Source organism: Sceloporus undulatus, chromosome 7 (genome assembly GCF_019175285.1).
Source record: "Sceloporus undulatus isolate JIND9_A2432 ecotype Alabama chromosome 7, SceUnd_v1.1, whole genome shotgun sequence".
Classification (NCBI taxonomy): domain Eukaryota; kingdom Metazoa; phylum Chordata; class Lepidosauria; order Squamata; family Phrynosomatidae; genus Sceloporus; species Sceloporus undulatus.
Window position 1 is genome coordinate 11,156,650 of NC_056528.1, and position 23,569 is coordinate 11,180,218.

A 23,569-nucleotide genomic window follows, 5' to 3' on the forward strand; every position below is an offset into this window, starting at 1 on the left:
TACAGGAGGGGGGAAAGCAATTGAAGACGTCAGCCATAGGCTTGCGTCTTCCATTTTCACCCCTCTTTGCTTGGCTTTTGACACTTTGCCCGATGAAGGAGAAGCCAGTGACGCTTCGAAAGCTTGCAGTGTTTGTTGAGAGACAAATCGCTGGACCACTTTCAAAGAGATTGGTCTGATGTTTTTAAAAAGGTGAATAACACATTAAGATTGGAAACATAATTCCTTGGCGTAATTAGTCAAATTCATTATTAAAACAAAATGATTACTTTATATAAAGACTCAAGAGTAAATGTATAAGATTAAAATGTTTTCTTTAGCTATTGAGTCAATATAGGATAGATGATTAACAAGGAAACTTGTTAAAAAGTAGATATTTGATTGGAAAGAGTAAAGAAATAACTTCCGAATATTCAAAGTTAAGCTGAGAATTGCTTTTAACCAATAACTATATCAGTGATTTTGTTTGTATAGTAGAAATGTTTTTTGATGTGGTGAGTGATAACTTTTGTGTTTGTGCTTTGTCTGTGAAACTTGTATGTATTTTAATAAATGTTCAAACAACAACAAAAGCTTGCAGCATGTATTTTGTGCATTTTGGTTGGCTCACTAAAGGCATCACTGTTTGGTGGGTTTTTGATGTTGCTGGATTTGCTATATGGCCAAGACAGCTAGCAGTGGATGCTCTCTTGAGTTGCACAGAGAATGAAGATTTCGCCTCTGATCCAAACAGATGGTTTAATCCAAGCAAAGGTGTTCAAGGAGGGCAATTGGGGAACAGCCTGAATCCAGCCCAGTTTTGAGTCCCAACTTTAGAGGAACAATCCAAAAGGGTTGAAACCCTTAAACTGCTCCTCAAAAGTTCAGTTTTTGCATGTGGGGATGGAAAGAAGAGATGGAGAAAAGGAAAGAAATCATCAAAAGGGTTGGAAGCGATGAAGCGAAGGAGAGTCAGAAAGAGTAAGAAAGGAAGAGAAAGGAGAAACAGAAGTGAAAGGGAATGAGAAAGTAGGAGAAAATGAAGCAGACTGAAAACACTGAGACATGTGAATATGGGAAGAGTACAGATTATTTTTCTCACAGTGGGAAGAAAAGGACAGATGTTCTTTGTCCTTGCATACTCAATGAAGTTGCTGAGGATTTCCACATTGTGTCACAGAGGAGCCAAATCTCCTGGACAAGATGGTGAGATCTCAGGGTTGGGAAAGGCTTCCCTTTCTCCTGGCCAGTTTCCCCATGCAAAGAAGGCGCAAGCCAGGTGCAAGGGTTTGGGACCGCGTGTTCTCTGCAGTGATGGTGCTGACTTGGGTGTCAGGGCAACTGGACACCGGCCGCTGCATCCTGCCGGCCAGTAACTTCATCCGCCCTGCAATCTCCTAAATGAGAAATTCGGCAGGGAGCAGGAATGGAGGCGTCTGCATTCACACCTTTCCGTGGCCTTTGCAGAAGTGGGACTCTTTCCGGCAGCATCCATGCAAATGTGCTTTGCATAAACCCAGCTGCCGAGGCAGGAGAAGCCAGACCCAGACGCAACGGAGAAGGAGAGGTGTTCAATAGTTTCTGGCCCCAACAAACAGTTATTAGACAACAAGGCTCTGAACCTGTCTCACAAACATCCTTCTGTGTGTCCCCATCTAAGGGACATAACACACCGCCATCAGCATCAGTGCGCAGCAGTTGCATGTGCCTTTATGGATACAGTTGCGCCAGGAAGAGATTCTTTCACTTTTTGCCTGGCCCACTGGAATAAAGCAGGAGTTCATCAGACGGAGGCAAATCCCCTCCAGAAACGGGATTTAAAATCCACTAAACATCCACAAACGCAGGTTGTTTTTCAGAGGCATTTGTGGAAAGAGAAATAACACGGAAATAACCCAAAAAGAAAGCCAACAAAAGCCACTCCTTTCTACTTTTGGAATTTCCCAGATGCAAAAAGGAGCAGGTTATTTTCACATTATTTCTCTTTCACACAAACGTCGTCTGAAAAACAACCCTTATTTGCAGGGTTTTTCTACTTTCTATTTGGGTTAACACCAAATGTCATGTGAAATTGTGTTTTGTGTCACGTGTTTTTACTTTAAATCTAGTTTCTGCACAGGATTTGTCCCAAATGATAAACTCCTAGGCCTCAGAGCAAACTTCTCTTTGGAAACATGCTTATTTCCCAAGGTAAATAATCTGTTATATTGGATTGCACTATTTTGGTGTGTCTGGCTGCATTTGTTGGTGTTGTGTGCCTTCAAGTCAATACAGAGATTTTTATTCTCCTTTTGCATCTTGTGAGCAAGAGTTCCAATAAGTAGCTTTCTTTGCTTACGGTGAAACTAATTCTTTCAAAGGCAGGAGTGTAGGATTAAGGAGAGAACGGCATAAAACATGAAAAAGTCTAGCAAAGCATCTCTAAAATGTTATTTTAAACACCCAGGAAAAGCATGAAAAAGTCTGCCAAAAGCACCTTTAAAATACCTTAAATGTCCAGGAAAAGCATCTCTAAAAAACCTTTAACATCCAGGAAAAGTAACTAGAAAGAAACAGAATATAGCTCTCTATTTTTGGAGTTATGCAATAATTGTGCTTGTCTTGTTATTAAACTGCAGCATTGCAAAACCAACCCTCAACCCACAACAATGCACATGAATGCAAACATGCGCAAAAGGCACCACATGCCCAACTGTACGGCCACAACCTGAATATAGATGCCTTTCTTTGGACAAAAATGGCCAATTCCTTCCAGAGGGGAATTTACACATAAATTAAGACAAATTAACATGATTCCAACCTGTGTGTTGCATTAGAAACATAATAGGAATAGGGATAAAATCTGACTCCAGATCTAGCAATATCAGCCTGGCTTTGTTACAGAAGGAATAAATATCTTGTTACTAGACATTGGTCCCACTATTTACTTTCTTTTTAACGTTATGCAAAGGGATCTTGTAGCAGCCCCTTTGAGACTGTTACCTTTGATGAGACTATTAACATACTACTTCCAAGTTCATGGAAACAAAAAGCGGCACTTGCAATAAACACGTTACAAACAAGGAATAGCATAGTTATCTGTAACAAGCTAATTCTATCATTTGTTTTTTGGTAACAAGGACACAATGATATTCCTAGATCTGGTTGTTGCTGTTGTTCTGTGCCACCAAGTCCTTTCTGACTTTTATGGTGACCCTAAGGAGTTTATTTGGTACGGTTTGTCCAGGTTTGCTTCCCTCTGAGGCTGAGAGAGTATTGTTGAGTGGAGATTCGAACCCTGGTCTCCCAGTGTCCAACACTCAAACCATGACATGACGCTGGCTCTTTCTAAATCTGGAGTGAGACTCTATGGCGACCGTAAACCCAGTCCAAAAGAAACTCAGCCCCTTTTGGTTGCATCTGCACTGCAGAAATAATCCAGTCTGATGTCGCCTTAATGGCCACAGCTCAGTGCTATGGATCTGGAGTTTTGCGAGCTTCTCTGTCTCTGGCACCGCAACAAACAACAAATCGCAGCATCCCACAACATGGCACCATGGCAGTTAAAGTGGTGACAAACTGGATCAGTTCTGCAGTGCGGACGCAGCCCTTGTTGCTGGTGCTGGCTTTCCCACCCGGAGCATCACCGTCTTTCCCAACCCTGCCTTTCTTTCTTTCTTTCTCTCTTTCCGCCTGCTTTCCTCCGGACGGTTTCCTCTTCCCTTAATCCACACTGAAAGAAGAAGTACTCAATAGTTAATGAGCCTCCAGCTGCAGGGATCATTATCTGGGTTAATTCTGCCATTGTCCTCCCGCATCTCCCTCTTCGAAGGCTGGGGACAGACGGGGCTTTTGTTTCCGCAACCCAGAGCAAGGCCTTTTCAAAGAGGGATGCGAGAGACCTCTCTCTCATCACTGTTTTTGCACCGCATACCCTGCGAAATCTTCTAAAGACACCAGATCAGCAAGGTCAGCCCTGGTTAGCCCTTGGATGGGAGACCGCCCAGGAATCCCAGGCGCCAGAGGCTCTATTTCAGAGCGCAAAAATAATCTCTGAGGGCTCCTTACTAAGAAAAGCCTACAAAATTCACAGCTTGACAGATGACTTGAAGGCGCAGACACAAACAAGAGGCCAAAATCCGCTAAACTGGCACCAGATTCCTTTCCGATCTCAGAAGCTATGTGGGGTCAAGCACTGGATAATACTTGGATGGGAGACCACCAACAAACACCAGTTGCTTTAGGTGACATTTCAGAGGAAGGACCTGGCAAAACCACCTCTGAGGGTTCCTTGCCTAAGAAAACCCAAAGAAATCCATGGGGGGGGGTGTCACCTTAAATCCACAGGTGACTTCAAGATGCTCACACAGAGACCGCCCAACTGTCCCAGTTTGGCAGGGGCAGTCTCAGTTCATCCCACTTTTCCAGCCGCTTTGGAAATGTCCCAGTTTCTCTCTCCTCCCCCCACATTCCCCCTTTTTTGTCTTTGCTTACTGCAACTGCTGCAAACTGAATTCAAAATGCAAAGACAGTTTGCATTCAGTTTACTCTGCAGGGAGAAGAGGAGAGGGCAGGATCTTGATCCCAGGAAGCTGAGGCAAAAGCAACCTGCTGCAGCCGCTCCTGGCCTCTCTCTTCTTTCTCATTCATAACCTTTGCCTTCTTGACCACACTCTGATCTTGCTTGTCCCCATGTGTCCTGCTTTGCATCTGTGAAACGTTGGCAAAGGAAAAATGAGTTCCTAATCTGAGAAGCAAAATCTTTCTTTGGCTCCAGAAACAGACCCCTCTAAGCCTTGGAGGACCAGCAATCCCCAGGAATGAGAAGGACCAGGGATGGGGTCTCCTCTCACTTGACCTCAATCCTTGCCAGACTATCAACGGTTGAGCTGATGCAATTGCAGGTGAAGAAAAGGAGAAAGTATATGCTTTTGCTCCCTTTTCTCTTCTGCAGCCACGGCATGAAACTTCCCAGCATTTCTGATATCAACATTTTGCATGAGTAACTGAGCAAAGATGTGGATGGGGAGCAGGCTCTCTTGCATGCTCAAAATGCATTCATGCAGGAGGATTTGGGGCCATTGTCTGTCGTACTATGTAATTTCTGTGTCACTGCTCCTAGTATATGTCTGGCACGCATACGCACACCAAGGGGACCGATTTGGGGAACTGGTCCAGGGCCTCAGAAGGCCAGTTTACCAGAAAGAGCCATGCGGAAAGGCTTCCCTTTGCCAAGTCGGGACTTCAGGTTTGTGGGCTAACAAATTCTGGTTTGGTTCTGGGATCTGAAAAGGAGCAAAGCTAGGAAAAGCTGCTTCTAGGAATGGATATGCATCATAAATATAACACAGAAGAGTTTCAGAGCCTAGCTACTGGGAGGGAGGCAAAGTGGATTTCATTTAATAATAATAATTAATAATAATAATAATAATATATTTGTATTCCACTATTTCACAAGGAATCAAAGCAGATTCCAACAGTATAATTAAAACATCAAACAATTAAAATTTACAATTCAAAACCCCCAAAACTCCAACCCTCCCCCAACCATAAAAACAGTGATGACCCCATAAAGAGAGATTAAACATCAACATTTAAAACTGTCTAATAGGAAAAAACTAAAATTTCGGGCAGATTAGCACAGGAAATGAGGGAGGATGTTATCAATCATTTCTGATATCAGAACAATATGGATATCATTAGATATCTATATAGCTATCATATTTGCTCCCACAAATAGAAATCCTGTTTCTTGTCCAACCTCAATCGACATCGCATCTGTTTTTCCTAAAGATTGTTATATTCTCTTACACAAATAAAAACTCTGTTCCCCAGAAACGGCGTTTTCCTTCAATAGCGTTGTATCTGGTGAGATACTGGAACACTGTTCATACCTTGAGTTCCTCAAATGTATTTCTAAATCGCTGAAATGCTAGACATCTGAAGGCAGTAGGAAGTCTCATCCTTATTTGGGGGGAAATCTCCTCTTGCCCTCCCTGCATTCAAACTCACACTTGTGCAAATGATTGTGCAAAAGGGTTCTTAAGACTTTGAGTGCAATGGTGAAGGCTCTCCCCACCCACAAAGAGTGTGAGAGAAAGTGGTGTGTGTGTGTGTGTGTGTGTGTGTGTTTGCAAAAACGACTAGAGACACTCTTACACAACCCCCGAAAAAGTGCAAAATAGTTTCACACTGTCCCAGCAAGGATTGTGATCAGTGTCTTTCCTCATTTTGAGGACATCCACATCCGGGGCAAGACGGGAAGAGTTTTTGCACAGATTTTGGAGGCTTTTGTTGTACAGAGCGTGCAAAGGGTTCGTGAGCCTGTCGTGACGGCTGGCGGAGTGGGTCACCCAAAGGGACCATCCGTGTCCCAGGCTGTTTCTATCTACCCACCTTGTTTTCAGGGATCCAGGCACTATTTGGCAAAGGAGGTGGCATCCAGGAATCCTTATGGCAGACCCAGCACTCCAATGGGACAAAACTCACATGGGTCTCTGCAATCTTGAGCGAATGATCTGCCCATTGGATAAGATGCCAGTTTCCAAGGGTAACTGCTATTCAAAGGAGGGAAGCTGCCAGCGGAGGGGACATAAGGAATTTCATCCTAAGCCCAGGTGTAAGGTCTCTGCCCTGTTACTGGGTTGGGAGTGGCCAGGGAAGGGGTCACATTGCAGGGAAACTGGAGACCGGGCATATTTGTTTCCCAGGCATGGTATCTGTGCCACACAATCCAGCTATCAAGAATAGATACCACCATCCACACACAAGATGTACGGAGCTCCATCGCCATCCTTTGACATCCCTCCAAGTCCTTTGCTGCCAGATCAGCACAGCATTTTTGCAGCATTTGCAAAAGCGTCTTTGGAATCTGGGCTCAGAAGAACCACAAGATCCTGGGAACCCAAACTCCAGTGTTTCTTTTTTAAAATGTGGACATGGTTGTTTTCCAAAATAAACCAGGGCCAAGTATTTAGTATCAGCTACTTTGTTAAATAGAGCCAGTGTGGCATCATGGTTTGACTAACTCACTGCAAGTCATATACTCTGAGCCCTCAAACCCCCGTGATATGTTTGCCTTAGGATCGCCATAAATCAGAAATGACTTGAAGGCACGCTACAACCATCAACAAACTTAGTTAAGTATCCAACTGCCAGCAAAACAGAAACCTATTTCTGCTGTCAATGCCCAGCAAAGTAGGTTTGGGGGAAGTTAAAATGGTGACAATAGGGTTGCAATCATAAGTAAGTAGCAATCATGAATATGGAACAGTTAGGAAAGAGAACAATCCTAGGAAAGAATCCTCTCTGAAACCCTTGAAAATAAACATTAAAAACCTTTGAGCCTCGTTCACCTGTTTCTTTTTGTCCCACAAAAGTGGGATTCTCGGCTCCAAAATTACAATGATATTTGTTGTGGCATATTTTGTATGTTTTATCATGGAATGCCGTGGCATCCATCTACAGTATGTCTGTTTTTATAAAGTCCCTGACTTTATAAGGCCATAAAAATATACATTGGATGAAACACGTCAGGCTTTTTCTAGAATAAAATAGCCATCCTTCGAAGACTTTGAGACGAGTCTCCATTTTGGATCGCATCTCTGGTTTTTGCCTCTCTTGATATTTGGCAACGCTAGATAGACTGAGCATTCGGCTGCTTGCAAGGGCAGTTTCCTAAGTTGCTCTTATTCGGTTGGGAGATCTCCAGGAGGCAAGGCCAGGGACTTTCAGGTCGGGAAAAGGAAGAAATCCCTGCCTGAAATCCTGGAGAGACCTATGGCTGCCACCGGTCAGAGCTGGCAATGCTGGGCTAGGTAGGCACCAATGGTCTGGCTCAGTGCAGGGGCTTGGTTTCCTCTCTTTTCTAGACCAAAGCTCCTAATGAAGCTGCGGAGGTGGCACTTTTCATGGCATTCTTCAGCTGGGACCCAGTCCCCTCCTGGAATAAAACCCCCATGCAATTAACCGAATTACAAACGGAGCCATCACATTTTGGGGGCAAGGCCATGGGGATGAGCAAGGAGGCCGAACAAAGGGCCTCTTCTTCCCATCTGCAGTCCACAATCTCTCCATCAGGAAACGAAAGAGCTTCAACTTCATCCAGACATTTATCTGCCGTGGCTAAAAATTCATGAAGTTGTGCAAAAAAAAAAACCCCACAACCCCCAACAAGTTTGTTGTTGTTGTTGCGTGCCTTCAAGTCATTTCCGACTTATGGTGACCCTAAGGCGAACCTATGCTGGGTTTTTCTTGGTGAGATTTCTTCAGAGGGTGGTTTGCCATTGCCATCCTCTCAGGCTGAGAGAGTGTGACTTGTCCAGGTGAGTTTACATGGCAATGTGGCATTCGAACCCTGGTCTCCAGAGTCATAGTCCAACACTAAAACCACTACACCATGCCGGCTCTAAACCTTCTAACACGTTCATACCCCCATGCTATGGAATAGTGGGATTTGTACTTTGTTGTGGCACCAAAGCTCTCCAACAGCGAAGGATGGATATCTCACCAAAGTACCAATCCCAGAATTCCATGGAGCCTTTGCAGTTAACGCTGTGCCAAACTGAATTAATTCTGCAATGGAGATGCACCCTGGGCCACATCTTGGAGAAACAAAAAGGCCTCTCTTGGGCTGAATAAATGAAACATGGCACACTGGCAACCCAATGACCCTTAGAAGACATTGAGGGGGTGCATTGGGGGTTTTTGCTTTGCACTGGGGGTGCCATGTCTCTTCTAACTCTATGATTCTATGATTCATGAAGGGTTTGTGGCCCCTGAGATTTCGCACAGGTCCCATAGCCCCTTCCCGTTGCCACCCTACAACCCCACCCTACATTGTGCCTTACCTCTCGCTTGAGGGCTTCGCTCTCCACGTGGCGCAGGTTGTTCTTTGCCTGGACATAGATCTCCGCCGTGTGCTGGGCTTCAGGCGGATTCGGGGCCGGATACCCGGGGGGCGGAGGAGGCACTTTGGAGTTGGGGGGCGGTGGAGGGGCAGGGAAGTTTGGGGGTGGAGGGAGGGTGGCCTCCTCACCCTTCTTGCCCGCCCCCATGTCTGGGTTCAACATGTCCATGTAGGTCTGCATGTCAGTGATGGTCGTCTCAGGAATCCCTGGAGGAAGACACAGATTGAGAGAGGAGGTTGATGCTGGACTGCAGTCCGTTCTATAGGATAGGATTACTTAAAAGGTTGCATCGCCCTTTATTTATACCAGGCGCCCTTCTCTCCATCCCACCGCCTTCCCAGACTTGTCCGCTGGGAACAAGGGAGACTAAAGGGCCATCTTGGACGGGGAGAGGGGATACGATTTGGGAAAGAAAACTGGAGAAAACATGCAGTTATTTTATTTGTTGTGTTTGTATGATGTGTTGTAAAACAAAATGATTCAAAAACCCACTTGGGCAAGTCGCACTGTCTCAGCCTCAGAGGAAGAACTCTGAACAAACCTTGCCAAAAACAAAACCTCTGATGCCTGATATTTTATTTTATTTGATCTCTGGTGTTCTCCGTCTGTTGCTTCCTTATTTTATCTAATTCTCTCTTTATTACTATCTGTTGTTTTATATGTATTTTGCAGAATGTATGCCACTGGCAGGTTTCATTTTTATTCATTTTATTGTTTGTATGTACAGCACTGTGTAAATCTACAGCACTATATAAATAATAATAATAATAATAATAATAATAATAATAAACCTCACAATAGCTTTGCGTTAGGGTCACGGAAAGTCAGAACTGACTTGAAGGCACACAACAACAGCAGCAACAATTCTTTTTAAAATATGTTGTCGTCTGCCTCGCTACTCTTTTTGGGGGGAATGGTGGGGCATTAATGATTGAACCTAATGAAGAAACAAACAAACAACTTCCCTGGGAAAATGAAGTTGATACGAAGCCCCATGTTCCCTCTCTCGGGATTCATTCACACATCACTGAGCGCCATGAATGGGGCTGGCAGGGGATTGTTCAAGCAGAAAGGAGATTGCTGTCTCTGCAAAGAGGCTTCCAGTCATTTCCGACTTATGGCAACCCTAAGGCGAACCCATCGTGGGGCTTCCTTGGCAAGTCTTCCGAGGGGGTTTGCCATTGCCTCCTTCTGAGGCGGAGAGAGTGCGTCTTACCCAGGGCCATCTGACTGGTTTCCATGCCCAAGTGGAGACCCAAACCCTGGTCTCCCAGGTCATGTTCCAAAGCTTCAGATTTGTTTTTTTAGCTTAGAACGAAAGCAAACAAGGGGCAACTCAATGGAGGACTTCAAAATTCAGACTTGAAATACAAGAACCTGAAGAGCCCTTGAAGGTGGGCATTGTGGACAGAAGAAAGGAAGGACTTTCTCACATACTTAATCCATGGAACTCACTGCTATAAGACTTAGGCCCTTATCACACGAAATGCAAAATGTGAAGTTATCCCAGGGTCAATGTGAAGGCAATGCAGAGGGGCAATCCTCACATGACGCCAAACGCAATCAGGAGCCATCCTAAACATAATCGGGGGCCATTCCAGAGTCATTCCAGGGTTTGGTAAATTCAAGGGAAAAGAGGACTTGCCTAACCCTGGAATGACCCTGGTTGTGTTTAGGATGGCTCCCGATTGAAACCCCACGATTGCCCCTGCATTGCCTTCGCACTGACCCTGGGATAACTTCACATTTTGCTCGTGTGACAAGGGGCTTAATAATGCTAACCATTTGGACAGCTGATTTGGGTGGCTTTCAAAGGGAACTGGCTAAATTCAAGATGAGGCCACCTGTGCCACTTAGTCAGGAAGGTTATTTGTCACCTTTGGCACCGCAGGCGAATATCTGTGGCTGGACAGCAGGAAAATAGATTCCCATGTCTTTTTTGAAAAACAAAAGGATTGTTGCTTTTGTAACAGCCGCTTCTGTGCAGTTTGCATGAAGGTACACTAAGAAAATGTGGCACATATGTAACCCTCTCCCACAAGATGGCAGCCTTCCCTTGGCCCTGGCCTTGGCTACTTTACTCCTTTCGCTCGCCTTTCAGCGATAAGTAAATTATGTCCAGTTCAGTTTCTTTTGGGTCTCTCATATTTCCAGTCTTCAGTTCCCATTTCCGCATCAGTTTGTGGCTTTTAAAAAAAAACATTTGCATCTTTCCCAAGTACATTTCCCCCACGCATGCATGCATTCCTAGAGAAAACATTTCTATAGGCATTTTTCTTTCTGTTCTTAATGCTCAATAAAAACCTATATACAGTGAGCTAGTAACCTCAGCATATACATTTGCTGAGGTTAAGAGCTCAGGATCCCCATGAAAGTGGGAAAATTGCAAATAAAAAAGCAAAAGAACTGTTTTCCCTAGGAATCTCTAAGTCCAACTCTGTGGTCAATGTCTGCTGGGTGCTGACCATAGGATTACACTGGAGGACCTACAAATGCCTAGAGAGGTGTTTTCTTTAGGAATCTCCAGATCTTCCAGTGTGATTCTATGGTCAACCTCTGGCAGAGTTGCACTGGAAGACTGAGAGATTGCTAAAGAGAACACGTTAAACAAGTTCATGAGTAATAACAATCTGCAAAAGTCAAAGCTGCAAATGTGTACACACATTTTTGTTTGTTTGGAGGAACTGCATCACCAAAATCTGGATGCAGAAAGACCAAGGGATACGCAAGTGTGTTCTGGTTGACATATGGATTTTGGAAGGCTGAATTCGGAACACTTTCTGTCAGAGTGGGAATTAACACCACTGTCCCCAGTTCTTAACACTACTGTCCTTATGGGGGCAGTCTATGGCACCCCTGTCTGCGAGGCTTACTTGTGCCTTGGCCGTTTCTCTTCTCACCGGTGCTGGACTGGCTGGAGTTGCAGGAGTCGTAGTTGGAGAGGGTGCTGCTGGGGGAGCCCAGGTCAAAGTGGGCCTGGGGGGCAGACATAGTGGTGTTGGGCGAAGACATGCCCGAGTCTGGCTGCTTGGACTCCAGATCAGCGGACGGGTCCCGAGAGAGAACCCGGTGCTCCACGCTCTGCAAGAAACACGCCGAGGGAAACCGCTGACCAAAGGAAGAGCAAAGCTGGGAAAGAGCTGGCAAACTCCCAGTCTCTTTGTCCCCTCCTCGAACTCAGGACCCTCACCCTCCCTGACAATACTTCCAGATGCCTTACTCAATGCTCCATATGTTGTCAGACTGCTGCAGAGAAGGGAAGCTCCAGTTGTCACCCCAAATAATAATAATAATTTTTTGAGGGTTTTTCAGGCTCTGTGGCCAGGAGAATTTACTCCTGATGTTTCGCCAGCATCTGTGGCTGGCATCTTCAGTGTAAATGAAATTGGATACAGAGATGAACAAGTATGAGTCCAAGGAATTTTCTGAAGATGCCAGCCACAGATGCTGGCAAAACGTCAGGAGTGAACTCTTCTAAAACATGGCCACATAGACTGAAAAACCCACAAAAAACTATGAAAGCCTGGCCATGAAAGCCTTCAGCTTCATAATAATAATAATAATAATAATAATAATAATAATAATGCAGCTTGACACTGTTTTAACTGTCATGGCTCCATCCTACAGAATCATGGGATCTATCGTTTATTGTGGCACCAGAGCACTCCAAGAAAGAAAACTCAGTATCTCACAAAACTAGGAATCCCAGAACTCTAGAGCATTGAGCCATGGCAGTTAAAGCAGTGACAAATGGCACTCATTCTGCAATGCAAATGCAGAATGTCTTCCACCTTCTTAGATCACCCTCCATGGATGGTGTTGTTGTTGTTGTTGTTGTTGTTTTGCAATCCCTATTTGCCCCACATTTTAAAAAATACTGGTGGAACCCATTCCCCATCCCTCGGATTTGGCCAACTGAGACAGCTGCCTCATAGTAGGACTGTCCTAAGTCACCAGCCTGAAACATGTAAGAGAAGAGCAAAAAATATCCCACCTACATCTTCCCCAAGTCTTTTTGTCCCCAAATACCCCACTTATCTAAGATACACAAGCTGTCTTATAGAAATGATGAACTTATGGTTTTTTAATGGTTCTTTAATTTTAAGATAGATGCTGATAACCCATTTAGATGGCTTACCAGCAGCTTTGCTCAAATTAAAACCACTGCGGCTCCACTGATGTGGCAGCCATCGGAGGCACACTAGAGGACTCCATTTCATGCCTTTCAAAACTACTGCCCGAGGCAGCTGCCTCATGGTAAGTCTCCCTGCAAATGCCCCCCACATACACCCACATTCCCCCTCCCCCTCCCCCTCCCCTTCATATCTGGCCTAAAAATCTGCAAAGGTATCCCAGGGAAGACCCAAAGGCTCCCAACTCCAGAGACTTTTGCACACACATCCTGCAGCAGACATGTGCAAACATGACATCTCTTCCCCAGCCTCTCCTAATCCATTGACCCCAGGAAAACCCAGCTTACGTTGCCCATGGCAAAACCTGGAGGCCCCCAACCCGTGTCCAGAGCCAGGGGAATGCTCCCTCTCCGCATGGAGGAAAGTGAAGCATAACAGCATCAGGTTGGTCCCCAGGGCAGTCGGTGGCACAGGCTGCCTCTTGCAAGACCTGCCTGGCATCATTAAGGCTGGTGCCCAGGGTAACAGGACAGCTGCCGAGCTCCCATTGGCCACTGCCAATGGGTTTAAGTGGTATTTTCCTGCCTCTGAAGGGGAGGCAGGAGAGTTCCCAGCTGCCAGGATGGAGCACCAGGGAAAGGGAGCGCAAATCGCATCCCTTGCAACTTGCATTCCCTGCAGCTTTGCATTCACCCTTGCATTTTGGGCACCCATCTGTGTCTGTGCGGGTGACTGTCTTTCCAAATGACTGTCCTGTAATTTGTCCAGAGGCAGAAATGTTTTAACTGTGTATTTCTGCATGGCAGGGGGGCTGGATTAGTTGGCCACTTCAGGTCTCTCCCAGCTTTAAGGCTTGACAATTCGATGCTTCTTTGCAGAAAACTGACACAGAGGGAACCATTTCTATGGAGTTTATCACACAGAAGGCGAGAACGGGATTTTTAAATCTGGGTGTTGTTTGTCGGGTGTGGTGGCGTGAAAAAGAAAGAACAGGAAAATAACCAAAACGGAAAACTCCTTTGTACTTTCAGAATTTAGCGAAAGTAAAAAGGAGCTGGTTTTGACGATTTTGTGATGGGGTTATTTTTGCATTATTTCCCTTTTGTGCAAACGTCATACGAAAAGCAGCACGCAAATGCAGGTTGTTTTCAGTTTATATTTTTATCTGCACGGGATTCGCCCCGTGTGATAAACTCATATATAGAAAATGGTGGGTTGCACAGCCCTCCAAATGTTGTTGGATCACAACTTTAATTGCACCATTTTGATTCCTTTTCTCTCTGTTCAGCTGTTTAAATGCTGGTTCGTATTTTAGTTTGAGGTGCTTTGGAGAACTGGTGGGGTGGTCTGGCAGTCATAAATGTGGGGTCCAGGGGCCACATGTGGCACTTGGGCAACATTATGCCCATCTCCACCTTATCTCCCACTGCAAGCTCTGCTCCTCAGCATCCAAGAAATCCCTCTCCCTTTTGGCCATAGGACTCGCACCATGTTCTCCACCGTGCGCAAGTACTTGGCGCAATGCAAATGCCCATTGTAGTCTGCCAGGTCGGCCGCTGTGTAGCCATCTTGGTCCCGGATGCCCAAATTCACACCGTTCACCACAAGGATTTGACAGCACTGTAGAGAAGATGGCAAGGAGAAGAAAAAGGCGAGTGTGCAACTGGTGTAGCAAAATGCAACAGAGAGCAAAAAATCCTACACATCCCAGGAATCTGTTACATAAAGCTATGGCAGAAATGGCAGGATCTCTATAATGTAGATGCATCAAGGGAAGCACCAGGAATCTGTCTCAGTCTCATGCAACCCTCTTTCTGATCAGGCTTAAAGTCAGTGGAAAGTGCAACAAAATATTGCAGCGTATTCACATTTCCCAGCTCAAGGGTTCAGACGGTGGGACAATTCTAGAATCTGTAAGGAGTCCTCCCAGCTCTGGTTTTCTAACAGAAACTCAACAGCAGATAGGAATTGGTCTGGGGGATGCATATTATAAAAGGCACCAAAAATTTAGCAGCCAAACAATAGAACCATAGAGTTGGAATATTTAAAACGAAGGCTTCTGAGCTTCCGTTCAGACTTCCCTGTCATTGCAATGCTGGTGACTATGACCAAATCTTTCAGGAAAACATCGCCATGAGGTGACGTTTTCTGGATATAAATTAAGGAGCAACCATGGAAAAAACTAAAACAACTCCAGGGCTGGATGGCTTGCATTTCTCCCCCAGATGTGAGCCCCACTTCCCATCCCCTTTGCCCCCCCATTCAATGGCTTGCCAGCCCCCCAAACGACCTGTTTGCAGACCCACCTCCAGCTCCCCATTCTCGGCAGCGTCGTGCAAAGGGGTCCCCCCCCAGTGATCCGTGGTGATCTCCCCTCCATGCAAAAGCAGCCAGCTGAGGACTTTGGCATGGCCTCGACTGGCCGCAAAGTGCATGGCGGTGGCTCCGTCGTCGTCTTGCTCCGAGAGGCTGATGTCGGTGAAGCTCATCTGAGAATGACAGAGAGGCAAAATATCATGGAATCATGGAATCACAGAGTTGGAAGGGACCCCACCAAGGCTATCAAATCCAACCCCAACTGCAACTAGAGCATCATACATGTATGTTTTTCTTCAAATTTTGCACAGAATAAAGCCTCAAATTGTGAAGACTCTCCTTAATGCAGGATTCTTCTTGCCAAAGTTACTTAGCACTCAAGAAACACAATCCCCAATCATTTTTAAATGCAGTGGACACTTGGTATCTGCTGGGGTTTGGTTCCAGATTCCCCTGTGAATGTAAAATGGCAAAAACAAGGTTTGCCTTGTATATTTTTAAAAATATTTTCAAGCTGTGAATGCTTGAACCTTTGGATAAAAGAAAACCTGTGGACACTGAGGGCCAACTGTACTTTTGAATATTCTCTCCATCCCTAATGGAAACAGGAGCCTTGGACATAAGCAAAGAAGTCGGGTCTCTAGCCCCCAGGGTTACAAGTCTAGCCCTGATCATGCTTGGTGAGTTGTTCATGCTGGATGGGGTTGCCATAATAATAATAATAATAATAATAATAATAATAATAATAATAATAATAATTAAAATGTATTATGCCATAAGTCGACAGGCAATTTGAAGGCTCATCCACACACACATTCAGATTGCAGTGTGATTTATGCCAGGGGATGGCTCCCACTTGGTCCCAGCAGCCAGCTCTTGGGACGTTGGTTGGATTTATTATTATTATTATTATTATTATTATTATTATTATTATTATTAACCTTTATTTATAAAGCGCTGTAAATTTACACAGCGCTGTACATGCATTCTTTTTAATTGGATGGTTCCCTGCCCTCAGGCTTACAATCTAGAAAGACACGACACAAAAGGAGAAAGGAGTGGTGGTGGGGAAGGGGCCTTTCTAGTAGGATAATACATATAAAATACATAGCAATAGATGATTCAATAAAACAAACAACAAAAGAGCATCAAATAGCAAGTGACAATTATGCAATGCCTGGGAACGCTTCTCTGAACAAGATGGTCTTCAGCTCCGTTTTGAAGCTGGTTAAAGAAGTGATGGCTCTTGTTCACGGGGGAAGAAGGTTCCAGGAGTGAGGGGCAGTGAGTGAAAAGGGGCGAATCCGAGATGGGGTAGAGGAAATCCTGGGCTGGGACAGCAAACCTTGACTACCAGAATGGAGGGCCCTAGTTGGAAGGTGAGGAGAAATTAGGTCTGATAAGTAAGGAGGGGCCAGCCCATGGAGGGCTTTAAACGTCGAGAGATGGCACTCACCAGCCAGACGATGACGGTGTTGTGGCCCATCTGGGCGGCGGCATGGAGAGGGGTCATCCCGTCATTGGCGCGTACGTGGGGGTCCGCTCCACAGTCCTTGACCAAGTACTGGATGATCTCCAGGTGGCCCTCCTGGCAGGCTAAGTAGAGAGGTGTGGCACCGTTCTTGGTTTGGGCACTGACCGAACTGCAAGAGGGAGGAGGGAAGGGGGGGGGAATGGGTGTGTTGGATTCAGATTTATGGCAGCCCTAAAGCAATCCTATCCTGGGGTTTTCTTGGCAAGATTTGTTCAGTTGTGGTCTGCCATTGTCTTCCCCTGAGGCTGAGAACAAGTGACTTGCCCAAGTGGATTTCATAGTTGAGCCAGGAATAGAACTCTAGATCTAGAGTCGTAGTCCAACACTCAAACCGCTACACCACAAAACTACAGATTGCACAATCCCACAGCATTGGGCCATGGCAGTTAAAGCGGTGTCAAAATTCACCATTTCTGCAGTGCAGATGCAACCTAAGGTTAGGAAAAGGAAAAATAAAAACCTTCCCTCTCCCTTCTTCCCCAGGGCAAGGTTCACTCCGTGGCTCATCATCATCATTCCCTTAATCATCATGCTTAGGGTAAGCTACTTCCACCGGCTGTTTTTGGAGGGCACAATTTTGCACTCTTTTTAAGTAAGCAGATTAGAGGAGGAATGAACACAGAAAGAAGGGGAAAGGTGGCGCAAAGCAGCTGGTAGGAAGGAGGACAAAAAAGCCCCAAAGGATCCCTTTCAAACAGAATCCATTTTGGTTTGGGAGGGATCCCACGGTCAAGAAATGGAAGATGCCGGCTCAAGACTGGCTGCAGGCATGCCTATGGAGCAAAGACCTGCAAAAGGACTTGGCAAGATGTGACAAACCCAGACAGGTCCTTTTGCATTTGCCAAACCTTTGCCAAGGGCACCTGTTCAAGACCAGGTGTGCCAAAGGAAAGAATGGGCATTGTGGCTGGGCCTCTTTATCCCTCAGCGGGAGAAGTACAGCAGGTGGGCTTTTGTTCGCAGAGGCCATGCTTTATTTACTCATGCCAGCTTCCTCCTCTGAGCTTGTTTCCTGCTCAGAGACTTGAAGCAAAGGATTCAAATTACAAGGGACACAAAATCCATGAGGAAGAATGGCTGGCTCTAAGGTCTGAGACTTGCCTTCACCTGAGGCTGAGAGAGTGGGGTTTGCTCAAGGTGACCCATTGGGTTCAACGTTCCATGTGCTACTGTGCCATGCTGGCTCTAACAGCCATGTAAGACACATAAAATTATAGGAACTTGTGTGAAGGGTGCATCTACACTGTAGAAATATACAGTTTGACCCCACTTTAACTGCCAGGGATCCATCCTACAAAATCCTGGGATTGGTCCTTTGGCAGAGAAGGCTGATTTTGTTATGCTACAAATCCCAGGATTCCACAGGATGGAGCCACAACACTTAAAGACTGTATCAACCTGCTTATATTTGCTTCATTTTTATGGGTTTCAGCAGGTGGCAAAGTCCCAGGTTCTTCTATTTGAGGTCTTTCGAACAGCAAAGCAAGAAACAGATCCCCCCTCTGCCCACGAAGCAAGACCTCATTGCTGAGCAGTGGGAGGGGGACTTGAACTCATGCAGCCATTTTAATATTATATATATTTTAAACCTGTTTCATTAGCTATAATCCCCCCAAGGCTTATTATCGGCTAATCAGGGCAATGGGCCCCATCCTAAACCCATCAGGGCCAATTTCATCCGCTCCCGGATGGTGAGGAGGGGGCAAGATAATCTGTCCGCAAGCTCCAGTTGCATTTCACTCATCTGTCCGTCCGGAGGGCTTCCCCCAGAGACCCAAAGCCGGAGGGTTAAATGCATGGCCATCTGGCACCCGCAAGCCCCATGAGGAGACCCTGGCCATGACAGATGCTGGTGGGGTCCAGGTCTGGGATTGGAGGGAGAACATTCCTTTGGACTGCAAAAACCCAACCCCCCATGCCCCATCTGGGCACTCCAGGGTATTAAAATGTGCAAGGAAGATCTCTGAAATGACCCCCAAGAGCACCGTGGAAGATGTCATTGTCAAATGGCCTCATCGGAAAAGCCTTGTGGCACAGTGGTTAGAGTCCTGGAGCCGGGCTTGGGGAGACGCAGGTTCAAGTCCCTTGCTGGTGGTGACCTTGACCCAGCTCTTGTACTCTGTATATATTTAATGCCCTGCTTTTTCCAACCTCGGAAATAAAGTGACCCAAAGAAGGCATGCTAAAATGATTTAACACCCCTTTATGACTACTATTGCTGTGTGCCTTCAAGTTGTTTCTGACTTATGGCAACCCTAAGGTCATGGGGTTTTCCTGGCAAGGTTTGTTCAGAGGAGGTTTGCCATTGCCATCCTCTGAGGCTGAGATGCAAAAGCAAAATGCGGCTCTGCTTTTGATTCCGGGGAGGGTAAGGTTTCCTCATCCAAAGTTTGGAGAACGGTCTCATTTTGACACAGTCCATGCCGGGGCCTTCAGGAACACCATGCAATGCAACCCAAAGTCACACCCTCCGATGGCAAAAAAAGATTGACATGGCTTGAGAAAATGACCACTGCCCTGGATTTCAGAAAAGGACATGACTTTCAAAATGCCCTCTGCAAAAGGCAGACGATGCCCACTTTGCCCGCAAAGCTGGACCGGCTGAGATAAGCCCTATCTCTGCAAGACACATGAGGCCCCGATAGGCGCCAGATTTACAATGGGCTCCAGGGAGGCACAGCTGGGAACATAAATCAGCAATCCCCAGACCTGTGCCATTGTGCCAGGCTTGCAGATAGCACCACTGAGCCATAAAGGCCTCGCACAAGGGGTAATAAAAGCAGAACAGACAGCCAGGTACAATGGATAGGCTGGCCGGCCGGTAGGCTTCCCAAATTCATCTGCCTCTATGGAGGCCACAAAGAACAGCCTGTTGGCATCGGTGGGTATATCTGGACAAAGGGGGGGGGGGCATGCAGGAGTCCCACTGAAACCAATGATAGGTGGCAGGAAAGCAAATCTATGTTGTTATCAGTGGGAAAAGAGATCCAAACTTCGGACTATCTAACCTGGGTGCTGAACTCTATCCCCCCCAATATTATTTGAACATCCCAAAGTGGATCTGTCACCCCACTGTGATCCAGAGTAGATTTGCCACCCAACTGGGATCCAATCCGCCAGCTGTCACTGTGCAAAATTCACTTTCCCCCCAGCAAAAACCCTTGGCTAACCACCTTCATCCTCCTCTCAGCCCCAAGGCCAGTTTTGCATCTAACTGTTCCTGGATTTGCATATATTTTTCCTGAAATGTGATGGCTCTGAGGTCTTCCTTTGCCACCTATTTGCATCCCATTCAGTTTTGGGGGGTAAGAAGGGGGGGAACAGAGCTACTATCCAAAAATCCCAGTCCAGCCCTCAAATCATGGCTCTACATGGGCTTCCCATGCGCCAACCTACAAAGACCTGTGTGCTACCTATAGAGGAAGATGCCTCTGTTCCTGGAAATGTGGGCTACCAGAGTCCCCAAAAGTAACTTTTTTCCAATATGAGCAACAATTCAGCCTGCAAAAAAGTCTCACTCACACACACACCCCAAAAAAGAGGCCATACACAATTAGATCCTATACTAAGCCTGCCCACCAACCTTGAATTGTGGGGTCAATTTTCCTATACAAACTTTCCTATTTTAAAACATTACAGATCTTTTTGAGATTGTATATTCTGCCGTGTAAGTCGCCTTGGTTGTGTTTCACAGAGACGCAGGATATAAATAAATGTTGTTATTATCATCATCATCATCATCCTCATCATTATTATTTATCTCAGCTTTTCCACTCAGTTCTGGGGATGTGGAAGGAAGAGGAGTTTGTAAATTACCAAGAGATCTAAACTCCCACATTAGCTGCAGCCACTGGGTATCCATGGGAATAATACTGTAATAGCTAAAGCACAGACGCCGCTAGACCTTCTGTTGAGCAATTTAGCCAAGGTTGGTTAACCCACCTCTTAGGGGTGGTTTGCGGGGGGGGGGGGGGCCCTGCACTGGTTGGCAAACCATCTCTAAACAAATCTTGCCAGGAAAACCCTGCAACGGGTTTGTTGTTGTTGTGTGCCTTCAAGTCATTTCTGATTTATGGCAACCCTAAGGCCATAGGACTTTCTCGGCCAGAGAGGAGGATGTCATTGCCATCCTCTGAAGCTGAGAGAGTGTGACTTCCCTAAGGTGGGTTGCCATGGCCCAGCTGGAATTCAAACCCTGATCTCCTGGAGTCATAATCCAATGCTGAAACCACACTGGCTCCTCATGGTCACCATAAATCGGCAATGAGTCGAAGACACACAAGAACAAGAAGGAAGAGGGCAGTAGCCCAAATCGGTGGGGCTGGGTTTGGGGACCCCTTGAAGGCTGTAACATAAGCCTAGGGGGATGTTAGTTTCCTACTTGGGGGGTAGCCCAAAATGGAGGTATTGGTGGCCCACTTCCCCAAGTAGGCAAGTATCTGGTTCTGACTACTTGCATCTCCCTCTTTTCTCCCCATAGAGAGAGATTAAGTGCTTGCCAGTAGAGCAACTGTGGCAAAACTGTTGTGGTTGGGGATACAAACTAGCCTGTGTGTGTATATACAACACACACATACATATACGCACACACACAGAGGCCAGACTCTCTCTTTCCTCATTGATCTGCCACCCCCAGCCAAGCTGATTAGGAATTAAGGAGACAAAGCCTACAGATTGAAGCACCTGGATTAGGATTAGGAGACAGGGCCGGTGGGACGTTGGCCGGGGGGGGGGCTCCCCAGGGACTGCCTTTGCCTCCCCCTCCCCAAAACCACAACCTCACTATTAATATGATCGTGCCAATTATGGCAGTGGCTGCCGCACCATCACACAATCCGTTTAAGCATCAATGCGTATGCCGTCGGACACATTGGGGAAATGATGGCCTTAATGCAGGGAGGAGAGCTGGCCATCTGGAGCCATGCGGCCCATTCAATCCCTTTTCTGTGAGCCATGGTCCAAATTCAGCCCCATCAGGTTCCCAGTCCCTATAGAGAACACCCTCCACATATGCTACATCTGCACTGCACTTTAAAAGCCATGGCTCCATGCTATAGAATCCTGGGAATTATAGTTACATGAGACATTTAGCCTTCTCTGTCAGAAAGCTCTGGTGCCAAAGACACTACAAATCCCATGATCCCATAGCAGTAAAAGTAGTGTCAAACTGGATTATATTTGCAGTACAGATGCAGCCTTTGCCTGCTTTTCCAGGGGAAGGTCCAAAAGAATATGGTGACAAAGACTGCATCTGCACTGTAGAAATAATCCAGTTTGACACTACTTTTACTGCCATGGGATCATGGGATTTTAACTGCAAAGTCCCTCGGAAGAAATCTGGCCAAGAAAATATTTTGATAGGTTCACCTTAGCGTCAACCATAAACTGGAAACAACTTGAAGACATGCAACAACAACAACAACAACAACAACAACAGCAACAACAAAGGAAATGGGAAACCACCTTTGAGCATCCCTTGCCTAAGAAAACCCTCTGAAATCCCTGGGGTTGCCATATGTCAACAGATGATTTGAAGAGATGCATGCAGCAACAACAACACAAAAAGAGAGGGAACTTGCTTTTTGCAGCAGCTCTATCTAAATCAGCTTTCTCAAGCATCCTTCCTTCCCAAGTGCCAGAAACTAGCAACAGCATCCAAAATCCAGTATCCATTATGATCAGACCAAAATCACCAGGCAATGCAGAAAACACTGATCATGAAGTACACAAAAGATTCATGCATTAAGAACGTGGGTGCGGGAAATCGTGTATATAAGTATGGGACAGGAGTAACAGGGTTGGGTTTTGTTGGTTAATGCCTTTGGTTTAGGGTTTTTATGGGGAAACTCAATAATAAAGTACTGGGGGGAAATCCACAACACGGGGCTACCTTTATGGGGCCAGCCAAAATAAAAGTATGAGCAGAAATGGGGGCAAAGGAGCAAAGATATGGGAAATAGAAAAATAGAAGGAGAAGTAGATAATAAATAAAGTAGTAAGGGACAGGAGTTATAAGGAAGGCGAGGGGGGGGGGATAAAAATTAGAACCCGAAACAGTTAAGAACCCTTACAGAAAACGGGTTAAAGAATTTGGTTTAGAGCAGTGATGGCGAACCTATGGCACGCCTGCCAGAGGTGGCCCTCAGAGCCCTCTCTGTGGGCACATGTGCCATAGCCCCAGCGCAGAGTGTGCCAGAGTTTCTTGCTAGAAAGCCAGAGGGACGTGGCACTTGGCAATAAATAAGTGGGGTCTGGGTGGCAGTTTGGGCCCTCGGCCTGTAAAAGGTTCCCCCTCGCTGGTTTAGAGGGTACTATCGACTGAGAAAAAATTATGTTTTATTGTTAAAAGGAAGTCAAGGTAAGGAGAAGGAGGGATGATTAAGTATGAAGTAGTATGAAGGGTATGAATGAATGCAAGAAAGAAAGAAAGAAGATGGAGGTAAAGAGAAAGACCTTTGAAAAAGTGGAGGAGGAGGAGGAGGAGGATAAAAGAAAGTTCTCCAGAGGAAGAAGAACAAAGAAAAGACAGAAAGTGCATGAAATAATATATAATGTGAGCATGTATTGTGAAGTTGAAGGCTTTCATGGCTGATATCCATCGTATTTTGTGGGTTTTGTGGTGTTCTAGAAGAGTTTATTCCAGCTGGTGAAATGTCAGGAATAAACTCTTCCAGAACATGGCCACATAGCCTGAAAAACCCACAAAATATACAACCATG

The 23,569-nt window shown here is 45.8% G+C and overlaps 1 protein-coding gene across 1 annotated transcript in view; it reads right to left on the reverse strand.

Moving 5' to 3' along the window:
- ESPN (espin) overlaps positions 1 to 23,569 on the reverse strand; it is a 68,601-nt gene that overhangs the window by 33,824 nt on the left and 11,208 nt on the right. Inside the window, exons 3-7 of the mRNA XM_042477909.1 lie at positions 16,773 to 16,959; positions 15,307 to 15,489; positions 14,489 to 14,620; positions 11,741 to 11,948; positions 8,808 to 9,073 (exon numbers count right to left, since the gene is read on the reverse strand). Coding sequence (XP_042333843.1) covers positions 8,808 to 9,073; positions 11,741 to 11,948; positions 14,489 to 14,620; positions 15,307 to 15,489; positions 16,773 to 16,959 — 976 coding nt within the window. The remainder of the gene's footprint in view (positions 1 to 8,807; positions 9,074 to 11,740; positions 11,949 to 14,488; positions 14,621 to 15,306; positions 15,490 to 16,772; positions 16,960 to 23,569) is intronic.